Source organism: Camarhynchus parvulus, chromosome 1 (assembly GCF_901933205.1).
Source record: "Camarhynchus parvulus chromosome 1, STF_HiC, whole genome shotgun sequence".
Taxonomy (NCBI): domain Eukaryota; kingdom Metazoa; phylum Chordata; class Aves; order Passeriformes; family Thraupidae; genus Camarhynchus; species Camarhynchus parvulus.
Window position 1 is genome coordinate 26,866,240 of NC_044571.1, and position 25,866 is coordinate 26,892,105.

Below are 25,866 nucleotides of genomic sequence, written 5' to 3' on the forward strand. Positions count from 1 at the left end.
AAGGTATTTGCACACCCAGAAGTTGTCCTTAGGGAAGTTGAGTGTGATAATAATCCTCACTAGATATGACTGTTGGATCCAAAGAAACCACTATCACATGGATTAGTTTCTTCATTATGTGATCTAATGGAAAGATGAACAAGGATTTTGCTTTCCCCATGATGTGGGTTACCAAAATATGAAAAAGTAGCAGTCCTACAAATGCAGTTGAGTTAAAAAAAACCCAATTAAAAAAAAACCACACACAAAACCCAAACAAACAAACAAACAAACCCAAACAAACAAAAAACCAAACCAAAACAAACCCCAGAATAAATTTATGCTTTACAGCAGGTACAAATACCTACCTTCTGCAGCACACATGCTTAGAGAATAATTGGCTCCCAAAAGGTGACACAGCGTGAGGTAAAAATCTTACCTAACTGACAACTGGAGGAAATCACTGAAATCAAACAGTTTTACATCAAAGTGCAGGTACTGCAAGTAATTCAAGAGAGGGCACATGGATCCATTGTTCTCAGACTGTTTGCTTGTGACCAGCTGTCACCCTTGTGTCCTTCTCCACACTGTAACCCTGACACAAGTCTTCCTTCTCCATGGAAGCAAACACAGGTGATTCTTACTCCCACTCCAAGACATGGCCAACACCTGAATTACTTCAAATCAGGCATTTTCATGGTTCACATTACTTGGGTTTCAGTAGTGAAAGCTGACATGTTTCAGCAGTGTCCTAGTGGATGATTCCCTAACCTGTGTGACACCAAAACAGCCTGGGAGACGCAGGATTCACAGAAAACCTCCTGACACACCATCCCCCATCCCTGCAAAGTCCTGAGGGAGCACTTTCACCACAAGGCTGCAGCAGCCGAAGGGGCGCTCAGGGCAGCAGATGCCTGGTGGAGCCCTGGCAGAGACATCATGGAACCACAGAGAGTGCTGAGCTGGACGGGACCCTCAAGGATCATGGAGCAACACCCGGCCCTGCACGTCCCCAAGGGACACACCCTGTCCAAAAGCTTCTGGAGCTCTGTCAGGCTTGGTGCTGAGGCCACTTCCCTGGGGAGCTGTTCCAGTGCCCAGCCATACTCTGGGTGAAAAACCTTCTCCTGATATCCAACCTAAAAATCCCCTGACTCAGCTCCAGGCCATTCCCTCGGGCCACGTTCCACGGACAATCTTTCACTTCGAAACTGTGAAGAAGCCCCTCACCACAAATTTCTCTCTCTCCACAGTATGGACTGTAGAGAAAAGTCCCAGCACATGTTTATTTAGGGGCGTGTGGAGGCAGTGGGGGGATGCCCCGGGCGGCCTCGGCGCTCCCGGAACGCCGCGCTCGGGGCGCTGTTTCCGGGAGGGAGGGAGGGAAGGCGGGGGGCGGGTTTGGGCGCTGCACCGGCGGGCGGCCCGCGGTCCCTCGGCGGCTCCGGCATCCAGGGCGGCGCGGGAGGGACACAGGGACGGAGGGAGGATGAACCTGGAGCGGCTCAGGAAGCGAGTGCGCCACTACATCGACCAGGTGAGCACCCAGAGGCGCTGCTGGGGAAGGGGCGGCAGGGCCACGGGTTTTCCTCGAGGAAAAACCGCGCTCGGCGTGGCTCCCGCAGAGACGGAGGCCGGGGAGCGGTGCCGGCCTGTGCAGCGGCGGAGAGGGCGTGAATGGTAATGGTGCCCGTGAATTTGTGATGGTGCCCGTGAATTTGTCATTGTGCCCCGTTCTCCCTGAAGGGGAAGGAGCGGCGGTCACACCGGGGAGCGGCGGGCCGGAAGAGCCGCCTGTGGGTGTCCAGCGGGAGCCGGGGCCGCCCGGTGGGTTTTCCTGGTTTCTCCCTCGTGTGGAGAAGGAGGAGCGGAGCCGCCGTGGGGCCGCTGTGTAGCGAAGGCGTACTTGCAGGATCCCGTCCTCCCGGGTTGTGCAAGCTGGGCCGTGCCTGCCTCGGGCAGGGGGAAATGGCCTCTATCGCACCCGGGCAGGCTCAGGTTGGACAGCTGAAAAAAAAATCTCTTCGCTGAAATGGTGATTAGGCTTGGAACCGACTTCCCAGGGCAGTGGTGCAGTCACCGTTCTTGCAAGTGGACATGGCTCTCGGTGATATGGTTTAGTGAGTATGGTGGGCTCTGGCAAAGCTCAGACTTGATTATCTTGGATGTCTTTTCCAGCCTTAATGATTCTATGATCGTTAACAAGGGGGAATGGATTCAAACTAAGAAGATTTAGGTTTAGATGAGATATTAGGAAGATATTCCTTACTGTGAGGGTAGAACTTGAAACAGGATGCCCAGAGAAGCTGTGGATGCCCCATCCTTGGAAGTGTCCAAGGCCTGGCTGGATGAGTCTATGAGCAGCCTGGTCTAGTGGAAGGTGTATCTGCCCCTGGCAGGTCAGAACTAGACAATCTTTAAGGTCTCTTCTGAGCCAGACCATTCTGTGATTCCCTACCTGGTGATTAAGCTGCCCATCACACTCCTGCAGTGCTGCAGATGGCTCCTAGGAGGGCAGGGTTGTTTTCATTTGTTGATGGATTCAGCAATTATGTTGCTGCAGGGCAAAAAAGGAAAAAAAAAAGACACAAGAGGAAAATGCATAAATAAATTAGGTTAAATGTAGCATCAAACTGTTCTGCTCTTCTTCCAGTTCAGACTTGGAGCAGGCATCACTGCTGAGAAAAGCACACCCCTCAAATGAGCAAAGGCATTTCTCTGTGTGGTCAGCAAGTCTGACTGAAAGGCTGATTAGGAACCTAAACTAATTTGGTGGGTTTGATTGGTTTGGTTTGCTGTTCTCATTTGTGTTAAACTGTTTCACCAAGCTGTTTTGCCACACAGCTGTATAGACAGCTGTGCACTTCTGAGGAAGGGGCATCAGGAGGAACACAAAGTTGCTTTTTTGTGTAATAATGTGTCATCCTATAGTACTGTAAAACTATAGGATGACACTGTAAAACTGCTCAGCAGAAGTCATGCAGTGCCTTGTAGGCCTGGATTATACCTTTCTTTTGTGGTGTTGAGGTAATAATTTAAATCTCTTTTCCTGTAGATAGCTATTAAATGTGTGTGAGGCTGCTTTGTGGGTTTTTGTGGATTTTTTTCCCCCCTTAGGAGTGCAGATTGAAACCAAACTATTCTCTTGGCAAATTTGCTGGGTATTATTAATCCCCATCAAGGAGAAAATGTAGGAATAGATGATAGAAGAGACCACTTAGGTGGTGTAGTGCTTTGAGGACTGGGATACCATCAGTGTGTGCATATCAGAGCAGACTACCAGAGCTGTCCTCCAAAAGCACAAACCAGTCTCTGAGGTTCTGACCAAGCTCCAGAACTGTAGTGGTGCAGGAGGGGAGAGAAGCCAGCAAGGCTTGCTCAGTCTTCAGAGAGCCACAGAGTGGTTTGGGTTGAAAGGGACCACAAAGACCATCTGGTTCCAGCCCCCTGCCAGGGGCAGGGACACCTTCCACTGGAACAGGCTGCTCAGAGCTTCATCCAGCCTGGCCTTGAACACTTCCAGGGATGGGGCATCCACAGCTTCTCTGGGCATCCTGTTCCACCACCTCACCCCGTCACAGCAAAGAACTTCCTCCTAACAGCTAAACCTACTCTCTTTTTCAGTTTTAATCCATTCCCCGTTGTCCTCTTGCTACATGCTCTTGTAAAGTCTTACAAATCATTGCAATGGCAGAGTATTTGTTAAGTGTCCAGCATACCCTGGGAATCATATTAGGCTTCATTGCATGGACTGGGATAAAAATGAGCAGCAAGAATGCCTGGTGATCTTCTCAGGAGATAATCCCAGCCAGTTCTGTGAGATTTTTGCCTGGCACCTCAAATCTGGTGGCAACTTTAGCTGGGTCAGTGGGATGTATCTGCAAATTCTGCTTTTATCTGATCTCTGGTTGCCACCACTCTTACCTATTTCACTCACTTTTGCCAAACTGGAGTCTCAAGAGTGAAAATGTGTATCCAAGCATAAGGGGAAATGCACGCAGGCACTATGGATTTATGTGAAGTTGAAGCATCTTGACTGGAGAATGAACATTTCTTGATCAGAGCTGGTGCTGCTGAAGCTACCCTAAGTAATTTTGGTGCCCTTTTTTATATGTAGTATTGTCCTTTTTCTAAAATGTAGCATTTTTTAAACTGGAGATGGGGTTTCTTGCTACTTTTCCAGTGATGGCAATTCAACTAATGACCTATTGCCATACTTACAGAGGACATAACTTTTGGTCAAAGATACCTGCAGTGTTGGCCCTTTTAAACTATTTTTTTATGTTACAAAGATCTGAAATGTGAATCACCATTCATTGAGACCACCTGCACAAGATATTAAATTTGACTGATGTACAATGTATTTCAAAATTATTCAGGAAATCTAACCCCAAAGGAATACTAATTATTTCTATCATGCTTTTACAGCAACAGTATCAAAGTGCCCTGTTTTGGGCTGACAAAGTAGCTTCACTCTCTCATGGTAAGTGGTCACTTTTTACATTGTATTTTATTAACTTCTTTCTGATAGTGTTGTGTTTTGATGGGGTTTTAGTGCTGTGTGGCCAAATACTGACGTTTTGTGTTTGGTTTAAGTGCATTTTTGTTATCTTTGGAATGCCATTTTCCTAAATAGAGCAGAGCTCATCTTCCTTAACTTTTGAACTTTGTGTTAAAATTCATGTTTGAACAAACCTTAAGGTTTGCTTTCCTTAAGAAACAAAAAAAACCCAAGATTAACAAGAGACCATGGTGGTTTCCCCCAGTACTCAGGGTTGCCCTGGTGACAAGTACAAAGTGTGTTTACACTGAGAGGGAGTCGATGCTGCCCATGGCCTCTGGCACTTACACTTGTTAAAGTGATTCCAGGGACTTGATCCCACAAAGGCTTTGGTTGCCAGTGAGGTAGGAGGGTACTAAGCTGTGCTTCTGAAATTGCGACTCCAAGCTCTGCCAGTCTAGTGCTTTCACTGTTGTTAGTTTCCCACTGATCTTTTTATATGGGTTGGTTTTTCCTGCCCTGTGTCCAAAACCAGGATAACCTGCAACTGCTGCTTTTTTAATCTTTTAGTCATTGTTGTCTCCTTATCATGACACATCTCTATTATGACATTCTTTGTATTCACTGTCCAGTGCACCATTTGAGGTCTTTAAAGTTAAAATCTGATTATCTTTTCATTTTAATCTCTCACTGATAGATATTGTAAGTACTTTATACATATTTATAAATAAAGTTTTGTAACTCAGATGCTAGAGTATGAGGAAGATACTTCTCTAGTGAAGCAAAAGTGAACATTCTGTATTAAAATGTTTGAAGCTATATTGTAAAGCAATGGCTTATACTTTGTTCTTTTACTTTAGAGGAACCACAGGATATCTACTGGCTGGCCCAATGTCTTTACCTAACAGCTCAGTATCACAGGGCAGCACATGCCCTTCGATCACGGAAGTTGGATAAGGTAAGTCATTTTGGTCAAAGACAGGCTACTGTTACCCTTCTTTTGAGGCTCTGCTGCTATCCACAGTGGCTTCTTCACCATCACAGTAAGAAAAGTAATTAAGAAAGCTGCATTATTTAGTTCATAGGTCCCTGTGTTCAGTCAGTCAGGTTTAAAGCATTGTCCCCAGACAGGGTCACAGAGAAGAGAAGGGGTCTGAGGATGTAACTGCAGCAGGTATGGGAAGGTGGATTGTCACTTCACATGTAGTTGTTTCAATTTTCCTTCTGCTCTGATAATGAGTGGTAAAGACAAGAGTCAAGTAAGTGTCCTTTGAGAATTTAGTAGTAGACAAAGTGTTACAGGCTTGGTCAGGAAGGACTTTTGGTGCTGAAAGGGATGAAGAAGCCATAGCACTGAAAAAGGAGAGAGCAAAAGGGACTCGGGCAGTGTAAGTAAACACGTTCTCTCTTTATAACCAATGTGTATGAAACTTTTCTTTCAGTTGTATGAGGCGTGTCGCTACCTTGCAGCCAGATGTCACGTGAGTACACATTTTAACCCCTACTGGAAACAGGCTAAACTAAATTGAAGAGACATATTGGGAAGATTAGGTACCTGACAGGCAGTCAGGTGTATAGATATATAGATATATAACATAGATATATATGTGGTCATTGGAACAACAGGTTTAAGTTTTCTGACAGTTGATTTCATTCTTTAATTTCCAGTTGGGTCATTGGAGTATCCATTGTGGCACTAATTGGAAGGAATCCAACTGACCTTTTTTCCCAGGAAATACTCCTCTAATATTTTGTGGGAAAAGAATGTGAACCATTTTCGTCTCATGTCTTCATGCTTACACTTTTATTTGGTTGGTTGTAATCTGACCAGAGGAGATGTGATTTATGGTGGTATAACTATATTTAGCAGCTTTGTACTTCTGTATAAGATCTCATACATAAAAGGTAAAATGTAGTACTTTCAGAGACACGGCTGAATCAATTGGTAGATTAAATATACAGAAATTTGAAATAGAATAATATGCTGCTTATAGAATAAGATGATGGTATTTTATTAACACCTGTGTTAGCTATTTTTAGAACCATACCTGTTTCTCTGACTGCATAATTCTGAATAATGCATTTTTCTGTACATGCTTTATTTTATAATTTTTGCATATTTTTTGCATATTATAGATGACCAGTAAAAGAGCTAACTGCAGTTATAAAATGACAAATGGCCAAATAAGAAAATGCAGGCGTGCAAAACCTGCTGATAAACACTAGTTGTTGTAACCTATGCCTTTGAAACATGATGCTGTGTTTATTGGTGCTTTATGTACAAATTCTTCAAAACCTTGTTTTTTACATGCACATGTTTGATTAGTATGCTGCAAAAGAGCATCAACAGGCCTTGGATATTCTTGATATGGAGGAGCCAATCAACAAACGACTTTTTGAAAAGTACTTGAAGGATGAAAGTGGGTTGAAAGATTCTACCACAGACTGGGAGATGTCACAGTCCTCAGTAAGTGACATTATTTAAAAAAAAAATTTTGTAGGAAAAAAACCTGTGAAGTCAGAAAGTGATTTCACAGCTCTATGAATCTGGAAGTGCTTTAAAGGTTTCTTTGTCAGATAACATAATTTTCAGAAATGCTGAATTGTTCTTCTTTCAGTCACACATTGTGTGTTAGCTTGCCTGTATGAAAATAACTCAGTATGCAAAAATAAACAGTGCTTTTCGTCAACTTCTTAAAAATTATTTGCAGATGCTTTGCAGGAACTTCATGATTTAGCATTGGTTTTTACAGTCTTTTAGCTCTTTCTTAATAATGTATCCTAGCATTGCTTTCAGTTGGGCTGCAGGTTCTGAGATAACAAAGCAAGTTTTTTTTCTCCTCCAGTTATTTTTTATGAAATACTTCATAATCACACAAGTGTTGTTCTCAGTGGGATATTCTTTGATCACATTTGTGAAAATTATGTGAGGTGAAAGTGAAATTTTTGAAGCTCAGTGAAAAAATTCTGTGTAGACACACAGTTTAAAGAGATTGGTCTGGTGTGTAGGCTGAAGAGTCTGTGAAGAGTTGTTAGTTTCAGAGGTACAAATTAAAATTTCTTAGCTGAAATTACAGTGTAGACAGACGTCATTTTCCCTATAAGACTGAAGTAGCAAAGTGGGTTACATTGCTGATGTGAACTGATTTTGAGTGCTGGTATAATGGGATTAAAGGATTGTTTAGTCTGATGATAGAGTTGGGTAATATGTTGACTTTCTCTTTTGCTGACACTTTTGTGGCCTTCTGACTGAACTAAATACCCATCAAGGGAATTTGGAAAGAACATGTTAGTCAATAAACATGGTAGCACAACTGGTAATTACGGGCTTTCACTGTTTCCTTTTGTGTAATATCTATGTTTTGGATTGAAAACAAGGATATATTTTTCTGTTCACAACAATTGAGTCCATTGATTTGGCCTTTTTCATCTCTGCTGTGGTCATTCTTGTCTTGCGTGAAATACGTGGTTTAATGGTCAGCAAGGAAGTGTATGGAAGCCTTTGGAAGGGACAATTTCTCCATGTTGGATATGAAGGGAATTTAGTATAATTAAGTTACAACTCAGTATCAGAGAGCTGGATGCCAGAATTAGAAAAGATAAACTCTGTCCTCTTGTTTATTTCAAGCATCTGTTTGTTTGGCAGTAGGTAACCTGACAGAGAATTCTTTGGAATTTTCTTTGAGATAGTAGAGACAACTTTTTATTTAAAGACAGCACTAGAAAACCAGGTTCTATCATACATGAAATACTTTCTACTTTCCAGGGAGCACATTTGATTTGTGCTGAAAACTAAGTTGCAAACAATGATTCAGTCTTTGACCTCCAGTCCTGCTTTTCCACCAGATCAAGAGCTCTATATGCCTTTTACGAGGGAAGATCTATGATGCTTTGGACAATAGAACCCTGGCAACTTACAGCTACAAAGAGGCCTTGAAGCTGGATGTTTACTGCTTTGAAGCATTTGATCTTTTAACGTCACACCATATGCTGACAGCACAGGAAGGTCTGGAGAGAAGTATTTCTCAAACACAAGTAATATTTACCTGCTTTCTCAAAAAAATTAAGGCAGTACAACAAGTAACAGACTCCAAAATGTTAGGAACAGAAAATGTATTAAATGAGTGAAAATTATGATTTGTGCAAATTTGAACTTTTATTATTCAGTCCTGCAGTGCTAAGAGTTGAATGAAACGCAGTAACCCAGCTGTCCTGCTTGTTAGCTCACGAAGCTCTTCTGCTCTGCCCAGCCCAAACAAAGTTTTGTCCTGTGTTCTCAATTTCACAGGCTTTGAACCAATGAAACCCTCCTGGGGTTTGGTTAGGCATTAGTTAATAGAGTATTCTAAGTGATAACTTTTGACATATGGTGTAAATAAAAATAATGGTGTGTTATTTCATCTTTATTACATTTTATTTTAAAGTGTAGAAGGAGTAACTAATCAAGCCTTAATTTCCAAAATTAGTAATGTTATCTGTTTCAGTGTATCTGTGCTGTTATAGTCCTTGCAGTTGGAATGACCATCATAAAATTCTTTGTATCTCTAACTTCTTGAAATGTTGGATCATGCTGTTTCTTCTGTAATATGACCATTTCAATGTTTTGTAACCCATATAGAAAAAGAACTCCTTGAATCTCTACCTCTTAATAGACAATGTACGGAAGAAGAGCAGGAATTGCTTCACTTTTTATTTGAGAATAAATTGAAAAAGGTAAGTCCTAAAAATCTGGAGAATTCATTGAAAGTCTTGATTTTGGGTGTAAAATTTTCTTGAATCCCATTTATTCAGAACATGGAAATAAATATGGACTTTGTAATTTTAAAAATTTTTGATGCAGTACATCTCACTTTATGCAAGAGTGTAACAGGTTTCTGTTAATTGTTTTCTGCTGTGGTAACAACTTGAAATTCTGATTTATGTTTTTGAAAAATTATGTATTGAGAAACTTCTGGGTGGGGAAAAGGAATGTTAATAATGTAGACAAAACGTCAGTTACCTGAAAATATTAGGCTGTAAGAACATCATTCCAGGCTATTCTTATAGATAAGGTGATAAGGAGCACTAAAAATATATATAGCTCAGTTTTAATTTCTACAGCGTACATGAAACACATTGACTATGCAAGCATCTTTTGTGTCCTAAATGAGCTTTTAAATACATTTTAAAGAAGCATCTTACGAAATACAGGTTTTATGGACTTTCAGTTCAAAAATAAAAATTTTAAGAACTTGTAAGCTTCTTAAATATTCTTCTAGGATTAAAAGTATTAATACATATACCATCTAATTTTAGTTTAGTTTTTGTTTCAAATGTTGTTTCTTTTGTCTTTCAGTACAATAAACCCAGTGAAACACTGATTCCTGAGTCAGTAGATGGTCTTCAGGAAAACCTGGATGTGGTAGTATCCCTAGCAGAAAGGCATTATTACAACTGTGACTTCAAAATGTGTTATAAGCTTACTTCAGTGTAAGTGTGCAAAGCAACTTTCAGGTTTTTTTTCTCATATGGTGGAGTGTAATAATTATGCCTCGTCTTACAGGAAATACTGTTCTTCAATGGGTAAACATACATAACAATTTGATATGTATTGCAATATCCATGTCCTGTGTTATATGTGTCTCAGGTATTTAAAACGTGTAGTTTGTGTCTGGCTAGACATGGTATAATTATAATACATATCAGAAGTCTCCAAGGTAAAACTCAGCTTAATGAGCACTGTGCTGAAGCACCCTTCATCCATCCTCTTCCTTATTCTGGTACCTTCAATTTCTGTGCTCTCTGCTTACTTCTTGTTTGGCCTTCAGAATGAACTGGTTTGAATCAGTTGGTTAGTTAGGAAGTTTGATTTCTCTGGCCAATTAGCAGTTACAATGTTATTGACAGTGATCAAAAGATATTCTTAATTTAAAAGCCAGCCTGTTATTTCTAATTCTGATGGCTGAGTATCGTGTATCAGTTGTTATGGGTGTGCACTGCTGCTGGGTTCAGAGGGCTCAGAACACTGCCATGGTTTGCTTCTTAGTTGCTGTAGGTCTACACTCATGGATGTGTTTCTGAATGCCACAGGAAACAAAATTTACAGTTGAGCTAAATGTGATTCTGAAGGCATACTGCCTGCCTGGTGTTAACCTCAGGAAGCTGAGGGCTATTGTTTGAAAGCTGCTGTCAAATGTATGGAAAAGATGAACAGAAATGTTGCTTGCTGTCTGCTGGTTAAATTTGAAGTGACCTTCAAATTTAACAAAGAGAAGAGCATTTTAGCAAATTTAGCATTTAGCAAAACAGAAGAGCTTTTTATTCTGATTTTCTAATTGTATATTCAGTTTGAAAGAATTTTCTGTTATCCTCCTTTGTTAAGCTAAATTAACTGTTGTATTTCTGGTCTGAAGAGAGCCTTTATTATGCTGTTAATAGTTGTCCTTTAATCACAAATAGTTTTCTAATGCCTAAAGTGGTAACTAACTGGAACATTGCATGCTATACAAGCAGTTTGCTTTTAACACATTAAAGTTGTTGAAATGTGCATTACAGTTTTTTAATTTTTTTTTAGAGTGATGGAAAAAGACCCCTTCCATGCAAATTGTTTACCTGTACATATAGGGACACTTGTGGAGTTAAACAAAGCAAATGGTAAGGAGCACAGCATTTAATACTGCTCAACAGAAGGCTGTAAAGCCCCAATTTTAATAAAGAATTAAAGATGCCAAGAAACTCCCTTATATACCATATGAAAAATTACATCTATTTTTCCTCCTCTTGAAATGTTTCAAGAAAACAGTGGTAACTGGTAAAGAAGGGAATATCAGAGCTGACAGCAGGATTGGGGGAAGTAGATGTGCAAAGCGTTCATGGTCATGAGTGTAGCTGTCTTTTAACCACTGGACTGTGTAGCCAGGAGGCCTGTGAGAGACACTGCCTCATCCCTGTCATTGTGATTTCTGTTTCCAGGTGATCTTTGTACAGTATCTGGCCGCACTTTTTCTGCTCAACAATAAAATACAATAAATGAAACTAGACAGTAATCTTCAGCAATTGTGTATGCTTAGGTGGACATGATTATTCTGTGATAGAAAAAATTCTAGACTCTCCTTGCCTTTGCTGTTGTGAAGGCCTCTCTTTAGTTCAAACAAATTATAATCATGCAACACTTTCATTGGAATTACAGTAATAGCTTACTTGCAGCTGGAGTGGCTTTTTTCCATTCCAGAATATATAGAAAACAGTGAGTAGCTTGAATATCTTTAACATCAATTGGAAAATAGAATAAGGAGCTCATATGCTGTGCAGTCTCCCAGAATGGTGCATTATATGTACACAAATATGTCATTAGGTGTGCTGGTACTTCTTGGGGATTAGTGAATGTTATTTTACAGTTAAGTACATCTGAAAATGGGGTCACTACTCTGATTGTTCTTCTAAATCTGCCTTGAGAAGCATTATGTACAGAAGTTAATGTTTTGTAAGCCAGTTGCAATTTTTTTTTTTCTGGGCTGAGATACAAAGTGCTCCAGGACAATCTCATTGGTTTAAGAGCACTGTACTCTGGAAAAATAGAAACTTTACATGCCCTGATGCTATTTCCTTTGAAATTACATATTGTTATCCTATAGCTGATTACTGCTGCTATTAGAAAATCTGTAGTAAGTTATTCCAGTAACTAGAATTATTATTTTTACAAAAAAAGTAATCACTTGGAATTATTCCAAATAATATAATAATTTATTTGCTTTTGTCCTATTTTCAGCATATTAATGCACAAGACTCTACTTTGAAATGGATCTAGCCAGTATGTTATACCTTTTAGATGTAGGAAGTTGAATAGTGTTTTACCTTGACAAGGTACATTCAAGTGTAATACTACTGGCATTTATTGTAATGTATGGTAATGACCTAAGTTGTTGCAGAATTCTTGAAGGGTGGGAAGTAGAGGAGCTTATTTGTGTCTTGTGAAGACTTACAGGTTGTTTTGGTTGGGTTTTCTTTAGCTAAATGCAAAACTGAATCTATTTTGAGGCAATTTGAAGCATTACAACTAAAAGAAAGCATTTTGTTCACTTGTGAATTAATAATGCTAGATGTTCTGTATATTTTGTATGGAAAGCTAAAATACTTGAAACATCTAAGTGTTTTAATATGTTTTAATTTTCTTTTCTTGTTTCTTCCCACTATGTAGAACTTTTCTATCTTTCTCACAAACTGGTGGACTTGTACCCAAATAATCCTGTAAGTTGTTCTAAGTTTTTGTTGTCAGGTAGTTTCTTTTTTTAGGTGAAAGCACATAAAACTTGTAATGTATTAGTTTGAGCTACAGAATTCAACATCTGTTTCTGGGTGAAGCTTGTAGAAATGCTTTACTCCTTTTGTGTTCTCTACATTGTAATTTCTTTATGCCAAGGTTCTTTTTATAAAATTAAGTACCTGTAAAAGGTATTCAGTGCCAGTTATTTACTTTGATTAATAATTTAAAATAAATTGTACAGTAATAAATGTCTACATGTCTCTGAGCAACCTTTTCCAGTGTTTGATCATCTTCACAGTAAAAATTGTTTTCCTTGGACTTGGTCCTTATTTCCCATGTTGCAGCTTGTACCCATTGTTTCCCGTCCTATCACTGCACCCCTGAAAAGAATCTGGCTGTGTCTTGTATTCCCTACCATTAAATAATTGAAGACAGCAGTAAGCTTCCCACTTAGCTCTCTTCATGAGGCTAAGCCCCAGTTAGAAAGGCAGTTCCAGCTTGTCTGTAATACCAAATAATTTGAAGAGCTGACTGTGATTTCGGTGGAAATGTTCCTAACTTTTATAATTACCATGTCTTCCTGTCTTTTGATGCTTCACTATGTGAAGTGTGATGTATCTAATAATATTCTATTTTGATTTTAATGTGTAGGTGTCATGGTTTGCAGTAGGATGCTATTATCTTATGGTTGGCCACAAAAATGAACATGCTAGAAGATATCTCAGGTAATTTCTTTTTCTGTTTTTCCTAGTGAATCTGTTGCTCACTTGCTAAGTAAACATTTATTGTTCATGATTGTTTGAAGCTCATAAAGAGAAGCCTCAATAAACTGGTTACTATTTAAATACTTTCATTGCCAACCTTTTTTTTTTTGGTATAGCAGTTTAGCCCTCATCTGTAGAGATACTTTAAAAATGAGGAAGACTTACGTGGTGTCTCTCTAGGCAGTCACCTTCCTGTTCTGGGCAGGTGTAGTCCCGGCAGTCGCTCGTGCTGCTGAGCTAATTACAGCTGTGGGTGATCAGGCCTCAGTTCTCAGTTGAGGGACACTCAGGCATTCTCCCAGGTTCAGGTTTCATATCTGAAAGGAAAGAATTAAATGGAAAATTCTGACATCTGGTTGTCCAGTTCTTTCTGTGCTCAAGCTACAGTGGGCTTTTTAGGTTTGGTCAATGCTGTTTCCTGTAGGTGTTCTGTACGTGTAATGAATATCAGCACTGGGGAGCAGGACCTTGCTGTGGAGTAGGGCATCTGTTATGGTGCTGTAAGCTCAAACTGAGAAGGCATAAATCAACCTGTAAGACTAATTTTTTCCTGAGACCTTTACAGACAATATATATAAAGATGGGTTAGTCATTTATACTTTTTAAATGCCTGGTTATTATGAGTAAAATATTTAAATTCCTTACAAATAGCACTGTGAAATTCTTCAGGTAGCTGTCCTGAGTGATATATTTGGTTTTGGTACTGAAATGAAAAACATCTTTAAATGTACAAGCATCTCTAGACAGCAAGAAAGTATCTGTAAATTTGTTGAAGGGAAAAACAAACCAAGAAGCAACCAACATCAAAATTCACAGTTCTGGCAAAAGGCAAAAGAGATCTGCTGAAAGTGAAATAGTAACAAGATGCTTAAATATCTTGGAGAAGAATGATAGTATAAAGCTAAGAAGACTAGGGACAACTGTGGGCTACACAGCGGTTTCCAGAAAAGAAACTTGAAGACACAGTCAAATATTCATGTCTTTCATTGCTGTCATGGGTGGCAAGATACAAATGTTTGAATATCTACAGCTTTGTCTCAGAAGACAGAGAACAAATTCTCTAGGATCTGTCATGAGAAATAATGACTTTAACTGTGACAGACAAAATTTAGATTATATGTTAGGAAAAAAGTAAGTTGTTAAGGATAGTTAAGCAATATGATAGAATACTTATGGAACATGTATTACTTCCATGTCAGAAGCTTTTAAGAAAAGACTGGGTGCACTTGTTGTGAGCTGTTTAGTTATGAATGCCCTTGCCTTCAAATTCAGAATGTAATCTACAGAGCTGTCTAATGTTCTTGTCTGTAAAGTCTCTGGGTTGATGTCTTGATGCTCAGGTTGCAGTTTTCAGCTCAAGACTTGAGTGACATTTTGTATACTTCCCTGATGCATGGCCTGTGATATGACAAATGCTTATCTTCTTCAAAGCTAGCACAATTAGATGGCGAAATTTCAACCTAGATGTTCATTTGGTATATTCATATCCTGCTTCTTAAATTTGGATTTGATAGAATATATTTATTTCAAAATGTATAGCTAGGATTTTGCAATGCGTTTTGAGTCACAGTTAATGTTTCCTGTATTTTATTCAATTCTCTTACTTTATAATTGTTTATGTTCAGTAATATCAAATAATTCCTCCTGTCTGTGAACAGTAGCAGGAATAATAAGATCAATTCACAAGAATGTGTGATACTTCTAAGTGCAAAATAGTTTGAACTTTTAAAATGAGCTTTGTTTACCACTGGTTATTACTGACAATTATCTTAATAGATAACCTAACCATGTAGCATAGCATTGCTATCTGAGTAGTCATCTGAAGCAGATGAAATTTAATTTCAGATATGTTTGCTTTTGTTGTTAGCAAAGCCACTACACTGGAGCGAACCTATGGCCCTGCATGGATAGCATATGGACATTCCTTCGCAGTGGAGAGCGAGCATGACCAGGCAATGGCTGCATACTTCACAGCTGCACAGCTCATGAAAGGGTCTGTACAAACATCATATTTGAGAAGATTCAAATGAATCCATAAGTAATGTAGAATATTGACTTACATCTACTGGTTTCTCTGGGTCTGGATTGAAGGCACTTGAGATGGTAGTTCACGTTTGGACTCAGGTGTTTATTATTTCTTATCAGTAAAACAGTTTCACAACTATGAGTTTAGTAGCTTTTCATTAGCAAGGCACAAAATGGCTAATTATCTCTTGTTATAAGGTCTTTTAAGACTAAACTATCTAATTAAGAAAGGACACTTAGACTATTTTTCCTTTTAACCTAATAACTGATCTTTGGAAGCCTGCAATGCAGACTTCTCTGTCCAATTACAAAACATCACCCAAACTCATGAAGAAGAAGGAAGAAGCAGGTAAAAAAGAACAACCTGCCTCTACCCTAAAACCTCCATCTGGCTTCATATTTTTTTCTATATTCTAAAATCCCAAACTCTAAGTCTTCCACCCTGTGATATTACACACTTCTAACCAACTACACACCCATAATCCCAGTACTATCAATCAATTTTGGAAGCCTTCTCCACAGCCTCAGGTCAAATACAGTGTTCTCTTGTGGGTCTGTGCCTTAAAGCACAGAAAGTTTAAAATTCTCATCATCCAGGATTCCAACACACATCTCTTTAAACAGTAGCAATGCCTTTGCAACAATTATGTGATAGAGAACAAGGGAGGAAAAAAATCCCCAATAATTTAACCATCTACTTTTAAATGCATTATTGTGATTATTTTTCTGATTTTGTAAGTTCTAAAGTCAAGTTTTATATATAGGTAATCTAAATTTTGCCTGAACATCTTCTGAAATTTGTGAATCATGGCTGTCATACCAGTTCATCAATTGCTGCATAGTAATAGTTTGAGCAGCTCTTTCATGCTGTGGGAGGGGGTTGTAAAATGAGTCGTGAACTAATTGTGTCATATCGCATATAAAAGTATCATATTTGATTGTGGTTACTGGGAAATGTAATTCTTTTATCAATTACTTCCTCCATATTCTATTTGTAAATTAAATGTATGAATGAAATTAGAGGGAAAAAACATCAGAACTAGACTTAAGTGCTGAGAAAATACATGTAATTGCAGAGCAGGTTACAATTACCTATTGGAATTCATTCTCTTGTTAAACAGATGTAAAGTCTTTTAAACTTCCCCTTAAGTTAGTAGTCCATTTAAATCAGCTTTTACTTGTGTGTACCTGAACATATGCAAACAGTTGGCTTATCTTTATAGTTTGGGACTTCATTCTTAACGACCACACAGAAACAAACATGCACTTTGTTTTATGGTTTTTAGGTGTCATTTGCCTATGCTCTATATTGGACTGGAATATGGTTTGACCAACAACTCCAAGTTGGCTGAACGGTTTTTCAGCCAAGCTTTAAGCATTGCACCTGAAGATCCTTTTGTTATGCACGAAGTTGGAGTGGTAGCATTTCAAAATGGAGAGTAAGCTTGCAAAATATGATAAAACACTATCTTAAACATGGATTATTCTTAATTGTAATGTGCCAATATATCTAAAGTATCAAAAGTACTTATATTGAACTATAGTGTCTTTTGGTCATAGTTTAGATGGTGTTCACCTTAAACCCTTGCTTTCTGCATTGTTCTTCCTTGTGTAAGATTGAACAAGAACAGAATTTAATGCTTAAGGAACATCCAGAGATTGATGCTATCTTCTACGTGCCTGTCATTGTGTAGTTGAATGCCTGAAAGGCATCTATCTGCATACATACTATAAGATTTTGTCCAGCAATACATTTTGTCAGCTCAGGAGGTTCCAAATTTATTCTTGGGGAAAAAACCCTAACCTATATAAGAATTGTTTAGCCAATATTTTTAGTTTGATTCTGATTTTGTTTTATCTTGTTAGCTCTTAGGACCACAATGCAAAATATAGCCAAATGTAAATTACTGGATTTTACATCTAATTTCACTCATATGATGAAATAATGTCATAGAAATCTTTTTTGAATACAGTTTTCTCATACTGCTGATGAAAACTCTTCACTAATTTACTTTTCTTTCCCCCCATCCCTTCAATCCTTAGCTGGAAAACTGCAGAAAAGTGGTTCCTTGATGCACTGGAGAAAATCAAAGCTATTGGAAATGAGGTATTTATTCTAGTAACATGCAAGATCATAAATTTGTAAAACTCTGCAAATTCTGTAATAGCTTGTGACAAAACATGTTGTGCTTATTTTAAGATAAAAGTAATGCAGTATAAATTTTATTTTGAAACTGTGCCTTCAGTGCTCCTAGGCTGAGACTTGACTTGACTTTTTCTAGTTAAGTAGAAAACAAGTTTTGTTTGGTTTGCATCAAGTTTTAATAACACTGGCTCTTTAAAGAAATATTATTAGCTTTGGTGAATGTAAAAAATTGAAAAATTAGTCGTTGAATAAATGTTTTCAGCTTGTGTGTTTTGTTAAGAGTTTAAAATGCTTGTGGTATTTTTCTTGTTCATAAACAAAATTCCGTATGCATTTATATGTTTTGGTTTTTTTTAAAGTAGCCAAAATTTAGTTACAGTCTAGGAAGTTGCAGTTATTAGAATTGTTCCATTATTTTACAGGTAACAGTTGATAAGTGGGAGCCTTTATTGAACAACTTGGGACATGTCTGCAGAAAACTCAAGTAAGCAGAGAGTACTGGAGCTCCATTTCTCTAAAATGCTGCACAAATGTGTTTTCTCTCTCTTTTATACCAAGATTGTGTACCACATGAGAGCAGTGTAGAATTACCCTGTAAGAACAAGATTCTCTAAATCAGCTTGTGAACAAAACTGCATTAATCAACCCTTATATCCTGTTTATTACACAAAAGTTAAAGTACTTCATGTAAAAGCCTTTCTTTAACTATTGATTCTTATTAGGGAAATAGTTGGAGGCTTTTGGATGCTTGTACGGGTGTGAATTTTAACTCTCCACTGTCCCAGTCCTCACATACTGAAATATGTCCACTGATTATTATATAAATATATAATTAACATAAAGGCAGGTTTATGCCAATTAATTGCTTGGATTAGCACTCTTTTTTACTGAAGTGAAATGTTCAGTGGCATTATAACACAGCAAGGGAGTCTTACTTTGTTTTTTAGAACAAAACTATTTAATATTTCATTTCATCTTTCCATTCAATGAATAGAAAAAGTGCAAAGCATATATGTACAAGCGTTAACAGTTTTAACAGAGACATTTTCTCATTAATTACCTTAATCTGACTTTAACCAGTCCTTTCTTTTGTTCAATCAATGCAGTTTTTAAAAAATATTTCTAGTGGTTTTAATTACTCAATTGGTGTACACTGTAATTTTTGTTTCAAAGCTGCTAATGAGAATGTGATTATGGTAGATGAAAGCTGTACTTCAGCTTTGGTAGTAATTGCTTTGTGCTTTAATTGCCAATTAGTCTTCATTTTCATTATGAAATAAGGACGTATAACAGTTACTCTTTGTGCCAAAATCAAACAAAAGGCACTGCTTCTGAAATCTGTTCATGAGTATAATTGCAGGATTTTTTCAAATACTTGTTTTGTTTATAATTACTTTTGTCTTTTTAAAATGTCTACTATAGTTTAACTAACTGCTTACATCATGCTTTGTACAACTTTTAATATTTGCTCAGGTTCAGAAATCAGAGCTAAAATATTTTTGCATCCATGTAATCTTCCAAGAAAATCAAGTTGAGAATTTAGGCAGCTGTACATATGCTTTCACATCTTAAAAAACTCTGTAATAACTAATTTAGTAGTGTCTGTAATACATAATATGGCTATTATGAAAAACTTACTGGATATATGTGTACTGACTAGTATTATGTGGTTCAAATTTCAAAGCAGCATTTCAAATACAGTGGTAGTCAATGGGATGTGTAAATACTATAAGTGGAAGTGAAATTGAAATAATGTGAAAGGTTTGTGCAGCAAGCAAACATTTGCATAATTTTTCTGCCTCAGTTGTTACTTGGTGCCCTCTAACAACTTTTTATGTTCCTCATTGCATAATTCCATTATCACTTTAGATATTAAAATTTCTTATAAACAGGTGATACCTATCTTTAACAATGTAGAACTAGGATGTCAAATGTGACAATTTAATTTCTCAGAGTAATGCTGTAGTGTACATTTAATCCTTGTTTTATAAAATAACAATTGCAATAATCAGTGTAATTAATAGACAGTTTTCAAAGACAGGTTGGTATTTGATAGATATCATGGATATGTGTAAATCTCCTTTTCTGATAGAGCATGTTGCAAAATGATGAAGGTACCAGTGTATGCAGCACTTAAAGGTTGTGATATTTCTGCCCAGAGAGCTTTTCTCAGTTTGAATCATGTGATTTAGTCTCATACTGCTTCTTCTCTCCCTCAGGAAGGCAAATGAAAGCGACAGAAAGAAAGCCAGTGCTACAATGAGCAGCATTAAACATCCAAAGCAATTTACCATATCAAACAGCTAAGATCTCCAAATGGGACCTAGCTGTAGGCAGCTGTTTTCCTACATAAGGAGAACAATGATTTTTCAATTACACTGAGGAAGAAAATTGTCAATATCCATGAGCCTTTTGTACATTCTATTACTATGTTCAGGATGCAAAGCAATAATTTTCAAGTTCTGGCACAACTGTGTTCCGCTTTGCTAAGGAAAATACCCACAGGGCTCTGTAAAAGCACCTTTCACCATGAAGCTTACTAACGATCTCCTGTACTTACCCCTAATAGGAAGTATGAAGAAGCACTGGAATACCATCGCCAGGCTCTGGTGTTGATCCCTCAGAATGCTTCTACCTACTCTGCCATTGGCTACATACACAGCCTCATGGGCAATTTTGAAAGTGCCATTGACTATTTCCACACGGTACGTAACTGCCTGCAGCTGAAGGGCTGGTCACAGATTCTGTTATTTACTCTTCCACTCTGGTTTGGGTTTGGAGCAAAGAACCAGCAGTTTTTTCCAGCCTCCAAATGAGTGTTTATTTTATAGTCTTAATTTTTTTTTCTCAAATCTTCTATATTTTATTGGTTAGGTAAAAAATGGCCTCTTTGGCAAACTTTGAATTGCAGTTTACATTTTATGTACGTAAGCTTCTCATGCACCTGAAATAATTTTAAATACTTCCAACTTAGAAATTTTACAGTAAGTAAACAGCAGCATATGTTGTAGCTCATATGTGAATGATTTCCTGTCTGTATATATGTTCTTTTCTAGTTTTGTTTTTGTGCTTTTCTTGCTTACTACTTTAGCCAGTTCATATGATGGTGTTATTTTGGTTGTGCAATGTTTTGCTTTTACAGTGAAGAAAATGCTCAGATAGCATCGTGGAACAACAAACTGAACACTGCAGACGTATGATGTAAATGTTTTTATTTGATGCTAAATACTTTTTACTGGTTTTTTTCAATAGGCCCTTGGTCTCAGGCGAGATGACACATTTTCGGTCACAATGCTCGGCCACTGCATAGAAATGTACATTGGTGATTCTGAAGCCTATATTGGTAAGTCTCTAACTTATGTGTCTCTTGAAGTCATTGAGTCCTTTGAGAGGAGTGTTATGTCAAGGACTGCCTACCACTAGCTAATTAACTCACAAAGTAGAGGATGTCTTTCTTTGAGTTTTTTTTGGTTGGTTTTTTAATGGCTAAGTGAGTCAGAACTTAGCAGCAATTGCAGATGACCACAGGTTTTTGTGAGCAGCATGACAATACTCTCACCAGCATAAAGAAGGGAAATACTTTGTCATTAAAGGTGTCAGTGGTTTCTTTTATAGAAAATATTGATTTGTGGCATCTTAGATTGCAAAGGGAATGGGGGGGAAAATTCAACAGAAGTATGGAGTTAGGAAATCAGAGCACTAATGCTAATGTTGTTGCAGAGCAAGGTCACCTTGTCAAAACTTGTCTCTGTGGAGACAGGATAGGTTTTCTGACTACAAAAATACAGCTTTATATATGGTAAAAAAAAAAGTGCTTCATCATAGTAATACATTATATTGCCATGGGTTTAAATTTTCTATGAAGTATCTTCCTGGCAAAAGAAAAAAAACCTCTGTATTTTTTAATAGATTTCTACTTGTTTGAACTTAGTGATTTATCTGTAGTGAACACAGTTGATGTCTTGTCAAGCATGTTAAGAAGGCTGAAGCCTTAAAAGTAAAAGCCATCTGTGTGCTTTAGTGCTTTTCCTGCAGACTTTTCACGCAATTGAAACAGATGTTTCTTCTCAATATTGTCTTGCTCCATATGTAGTCATTTAACACATCTGGAAGAACCATGCAGCCATGTGATATGTATTAATGCAAACCAAGCTGTGTGTAACTTAAACAAGAAAAAAGCCCCTTGGAGAATTGTGAAGGGAATTGGCAATTACTTCTCAAAACACACTTTTGAAACTGAGTTGTGTTTCTTGTATTGTGCTTTTCTGAGAAAGGAGGCTGCTGGATTTTTTCAGAAAAACTCATTCAGCTTCAGTCATTAAGCAGCAGCAGCTCCTTGATGTTCTGAAAGCAGAGAATTATAGTAGTTTCTGAATGATAGTTTCTTTGAGATTACATTTTTGGATGTATTCATTTGAATAAACTACTGGTTTGTCTGTTTTCCTAGGAACAGAGATCAAAGACAAATTAAGATGTTATGACTTTGATGTACACACAGTGAAGACATTAAAGAACATAATTTCACCTCCCTGGGATTTCAGAGAATTCGACATAGAAAGACAAACTCTGGATGAAAGTGGCATAGTAACATTAGAGACATCAAATCAGAGGAAAAGTACAGATACCAGTCGCCCATTGGAAGAAACATTTGAGATTGAAATGAATGAAAGTGATATGATGTTAGAAACATCAATGTCAGACCATAGTACGTGACCATAAATACTGGTAGAGAGCTCATTTTGTCTAAGTGTACTATGTTTTAGCATTTTTGTTATGGTGTTGTACTTTCATGAATTTGCTATTTTTTATATGAATTCAAACTACTATGTACCTAACACCGGGAGTTTTATAGCTCTTACTTTATAAATATTCCTTTCCTGATAGCACTGTCATGAATCCCCATCTGAATCAAGAGGACCTCATTGCACTGATATAGGCCATATACATAGTTTGAATCCACAGTGTTGGCTATTTTGCACATGCCTGTGCATTACTGAAGATGAATTCAAGTTTTAGACACAACTGCACTTTGGAATTCAAGGGTATCAAGGGAGGAAGAGCTTGGGGAGGAGTCTGTATTTTATCAGCAATTGCACACACTCTCACTGTGAAAATCTGTTGGGTCCAGGTGATCCCACTGCTTACCTATGATGACCAGCACAGTAGTGCAGAGAAGTCTGGTTCTGTCCCAGTGACAATGGGAATCGTTCTGTGGCTCCACAAAGGGAATGGGTGATACCCAAATTTCCCTTCCATATGTTAGAAAACATAGACTGGACTTTGCATTGAGTGCAGAATTCAATACGAATCCCATATATTCTTAAACACGAGAAAATAAGGTGAACAAAAATGTTTTACTTCCTAGTTCTAAAACAATTCACCAAAGGTTACACATTCTCCTGAAAAACATAATGTGAGCTATGAGTCTTAAGTGAAAAAGTATCCAAGCAGAGTGTAGAAAAAATTAATAATTTAGGAGGCATATGTATCTCCTGGGCAGAGTCAGGTCTCTCTTCTTCAGTGTGACTGGCAAAAGGAGTTCATAGAAAGGGCTTTATTTTCACTTGGAAGCTGGTAATTGGGGTGTGGTTTGGGTGACTTCTTTGATGTAAACTGGGGATTTTTCCTGAACACTCTGGGAGGATCTATAATGAGTGTGTCTCAACAGCTGCTCTATTAGACAGGTCTCTTCCTTTAAAGGATCTTTTGAAAGTTATTTTTACATCTGTGCTCGTGTATCCTGAATAATTGTAACCAAGACTATCTCATGGATAATATGACAGCAAAGGCTTGTTGCTGCACACAGAAGGATATTGCAAATAGATTCTCAAAGATTCTCAAGGAACCAAAACTCCTTTTTCTCTATATCATTATTTTTAATTCAGCATATGTCAATCTAGTTTTCTAGTAAGACATCACGGCAATTTCTAAATGGAAGGTGGCAAAATAGTATTCTAGAGAATCAGGCCTTTTGACTACTGTCAGACATGGATATAAATCTTGCTAAATTGTTTTGCTCTGTTACTAATATTTCTCACTGGCAAAATGGTTTTAAATATTGATAGAAGTTCATCTTTCTTCCTGCACTCCCCAGTTACAATCTGATGCTGTGTCGGCTGTGATGGCAACATTGATTTATGGTATTCCTGCCTATAGGAATCTACTATGCCACTTCCTCAGCTTAGGTAATACAAATCCTTGTGTGGTTACATTATGAATGAAATCAGGGAACTGGAACAGCATTTAAAAATATTTTCTAGATCTGATCAATTCTCAGGTTCAAGGAGAGCAAGCCACTGCTGTGTTACTGGTTGTCAGTGGGGCAGAGTGGTTGGAGTGGGAGGAAACAGATGGAATAGTGAGAATGGGCATTGCTGTAACAGCAGCCCATCATGATACTGTGCCTTGGCAGGTATCTGTTGGAGGTTTTTTGCCTGGCTATTGCTAACCTTTGTTTATTGGTATTAAAAATTGCCCAGAAAGAAATGTATGCAAAATGTCCTAGATTGTGAAGGACTCTTTTGGATGTCGGAGGAATTCTTGATACAGCTTGACTTGGCTCCAGGCCTCTTAGGCAGCTACAGTTGGATTAGTTTGTGAGCTGGTTCATGATGTGTGTCTCAGACCAGACTTCAGGGGAAGTTCTTCCCTCCTCATGTATCTTCTGTTCAATGTTTTAACCAGCTCTTGTTCTGTCCAAATGCCTGCCTTTGTAATGGCAGCACCTGTTTGCCCTGGTCTTCTGCACCTCCCATGACCTGTCCTGCTCTTACTAGAGAGAGCTTGATGCCTTTTTGGCTTATTATGACATTCACCCTGCCTCTAGTTAAATTGAGTATTGTCCTTGTCCTCATGAGGACTTTGGTTATTAGTTCTGGCCTGACTTGACCTCAGATTCTTGATTCGTGCTGCAAGCCATTGCCATTGCCTGACTTGGCTTTGGCTGCTGAGTACAGGGTCCAGGACTGTCAGGTTGGGTGGCTGATAAATATACCCCCAAAAGGGACATTTTGGCTCTGTCTCATAACTTCATCTTTCTCTTCCAAGGATTAGTTTTGTTCCAGAGGGGGGAGATCTGAATGTTGCCTTAAAGGTTTTCAGAACAGATACAAAAAACCACAAGATATATGTGCTGCAAATGGCTCCAAAAGTTTCTTCATAGGTACTGCTGCCTAAAAGATTTGAAACCAAATAACGTGTTAGTTCAGTTGATCAGAGCCTGGTGCTAATAATGCCAGTGGTGCAAGCTTAAACCCCATGTGGGCCATTCACTTAAGAGTTGACTCAATGGTCGTTGTGAGTGCCTTCCAACTCAGAATATTCTGTGATTTCAGTTTTTGCAGACAATGCCACCTACTTTTATTATTCCACATCAGATCATTGTATTTCCTTCATGCTTTGGACAGCTGTTTGAGGACTATCAATGCAGCAGGATCTGAAGATTTGCAATGACTCTGTATTCTGATTAAATTGCAGGCATTTTTGCTCCTTCTGTCTAATTTCCATAGCTCTAGACAAGTCTGTCTTCAAATGTGTGACATGTCCTTACTTTGGAGCTTGCTGTACCTCTGCCACCAATTCTAGGAGATTTAGTCCAAGGTATTCCAACTCACATAGGAATTTTAAGGAACTTTTTGAATCTAGATATTACAAAATTCATTGATTGCAATCTAGGACTAAAAACTTGCTCTGATTGATAGGTCAGTGCTTAGAATAATCACAGAATCATAGAATGGTGTGGATTGGAAAGGACCTTAAAGGTCCTGTAGTGCCATGGGCAGGGACACCTCTATGCCAGGTCCCTTAAGGCCCTGTCCAACCTGGCTCTAACCACTGCCAGGGATGGGCATCCACAATCTCCCTGGGCAACCTATTCCAGTGCCTCACCGTCCTCACTGTACGTTTCTCGCTAACATCTAGGCTAAATTTGTCATCTCTGAGTTTGTACCCACTCTCCCTTGTCCTGTCACCACAGTTCCTGAGGAAGCCAGGCAGAAGGGCCGGAGACACCTTTGGAAGGGCTCTCCCTGCTGCCTCAGGGGCTCAGGCTGGCGCGCATTGCCGAAGTGTAGGCACTGCTTAATTATCACAGAGCCTCCCTGCGGGCATAAGACTCCTGGCCTCACACAAGTAATGGTTAATGGCCTTTTTTTTTCTCCTTTTTCCCATTGCTTTCTCTCTAGAATTTGGCTACCCCTTAGACCCTGCA

General features: G+C 38.4%; 1 protein-coding gene across 1 annotated transcript; it reads left to right on the forward strand.

Moving 5' to 3' along the window:
* Window positions 1–1,391: 1,391 nt before the first annotated feature.
* On the forward strand, window positions 1,392–25,155 carry CDC16 (cell division cycle 16). The gene is made up of 18 exons (XM_030953795.1): window positions 1,392–1,516; window positions 4,408–4,462; window positions 5,341–5,438; window positions 5,923–5,961; window positions 6,807–6,947; window positions 8,327–8,486; window positions 9,099–9,193; window positions 9,816–9,949; window positions 11,034–11,113; window positions 12,657–12,706; window positions 13,374–13,447; window positions 15,354–15,479; window positions 16,798–16,950; window positions 17,555–17,618; window positions 18,080–18,141; window positions 20,227–20,362; window positions 20,910–21,000; window positions 22,105–25,155. The coding sequence occupies exons 1-18, from the start codon at window positions 1,469–1,471 to the stop codon at window positions 22,368–22,370; spliced, it is 1,872 nt and encodes a 623-aa protein (XP_030809655.1). The 5' UTR covers window positions 1,392–1,468; the 3' UTR covers window positions 22,371–25,155.
* The last annotated feature ends 711 nt before the right edge of the window (window positions 25,156–25,866 follow it).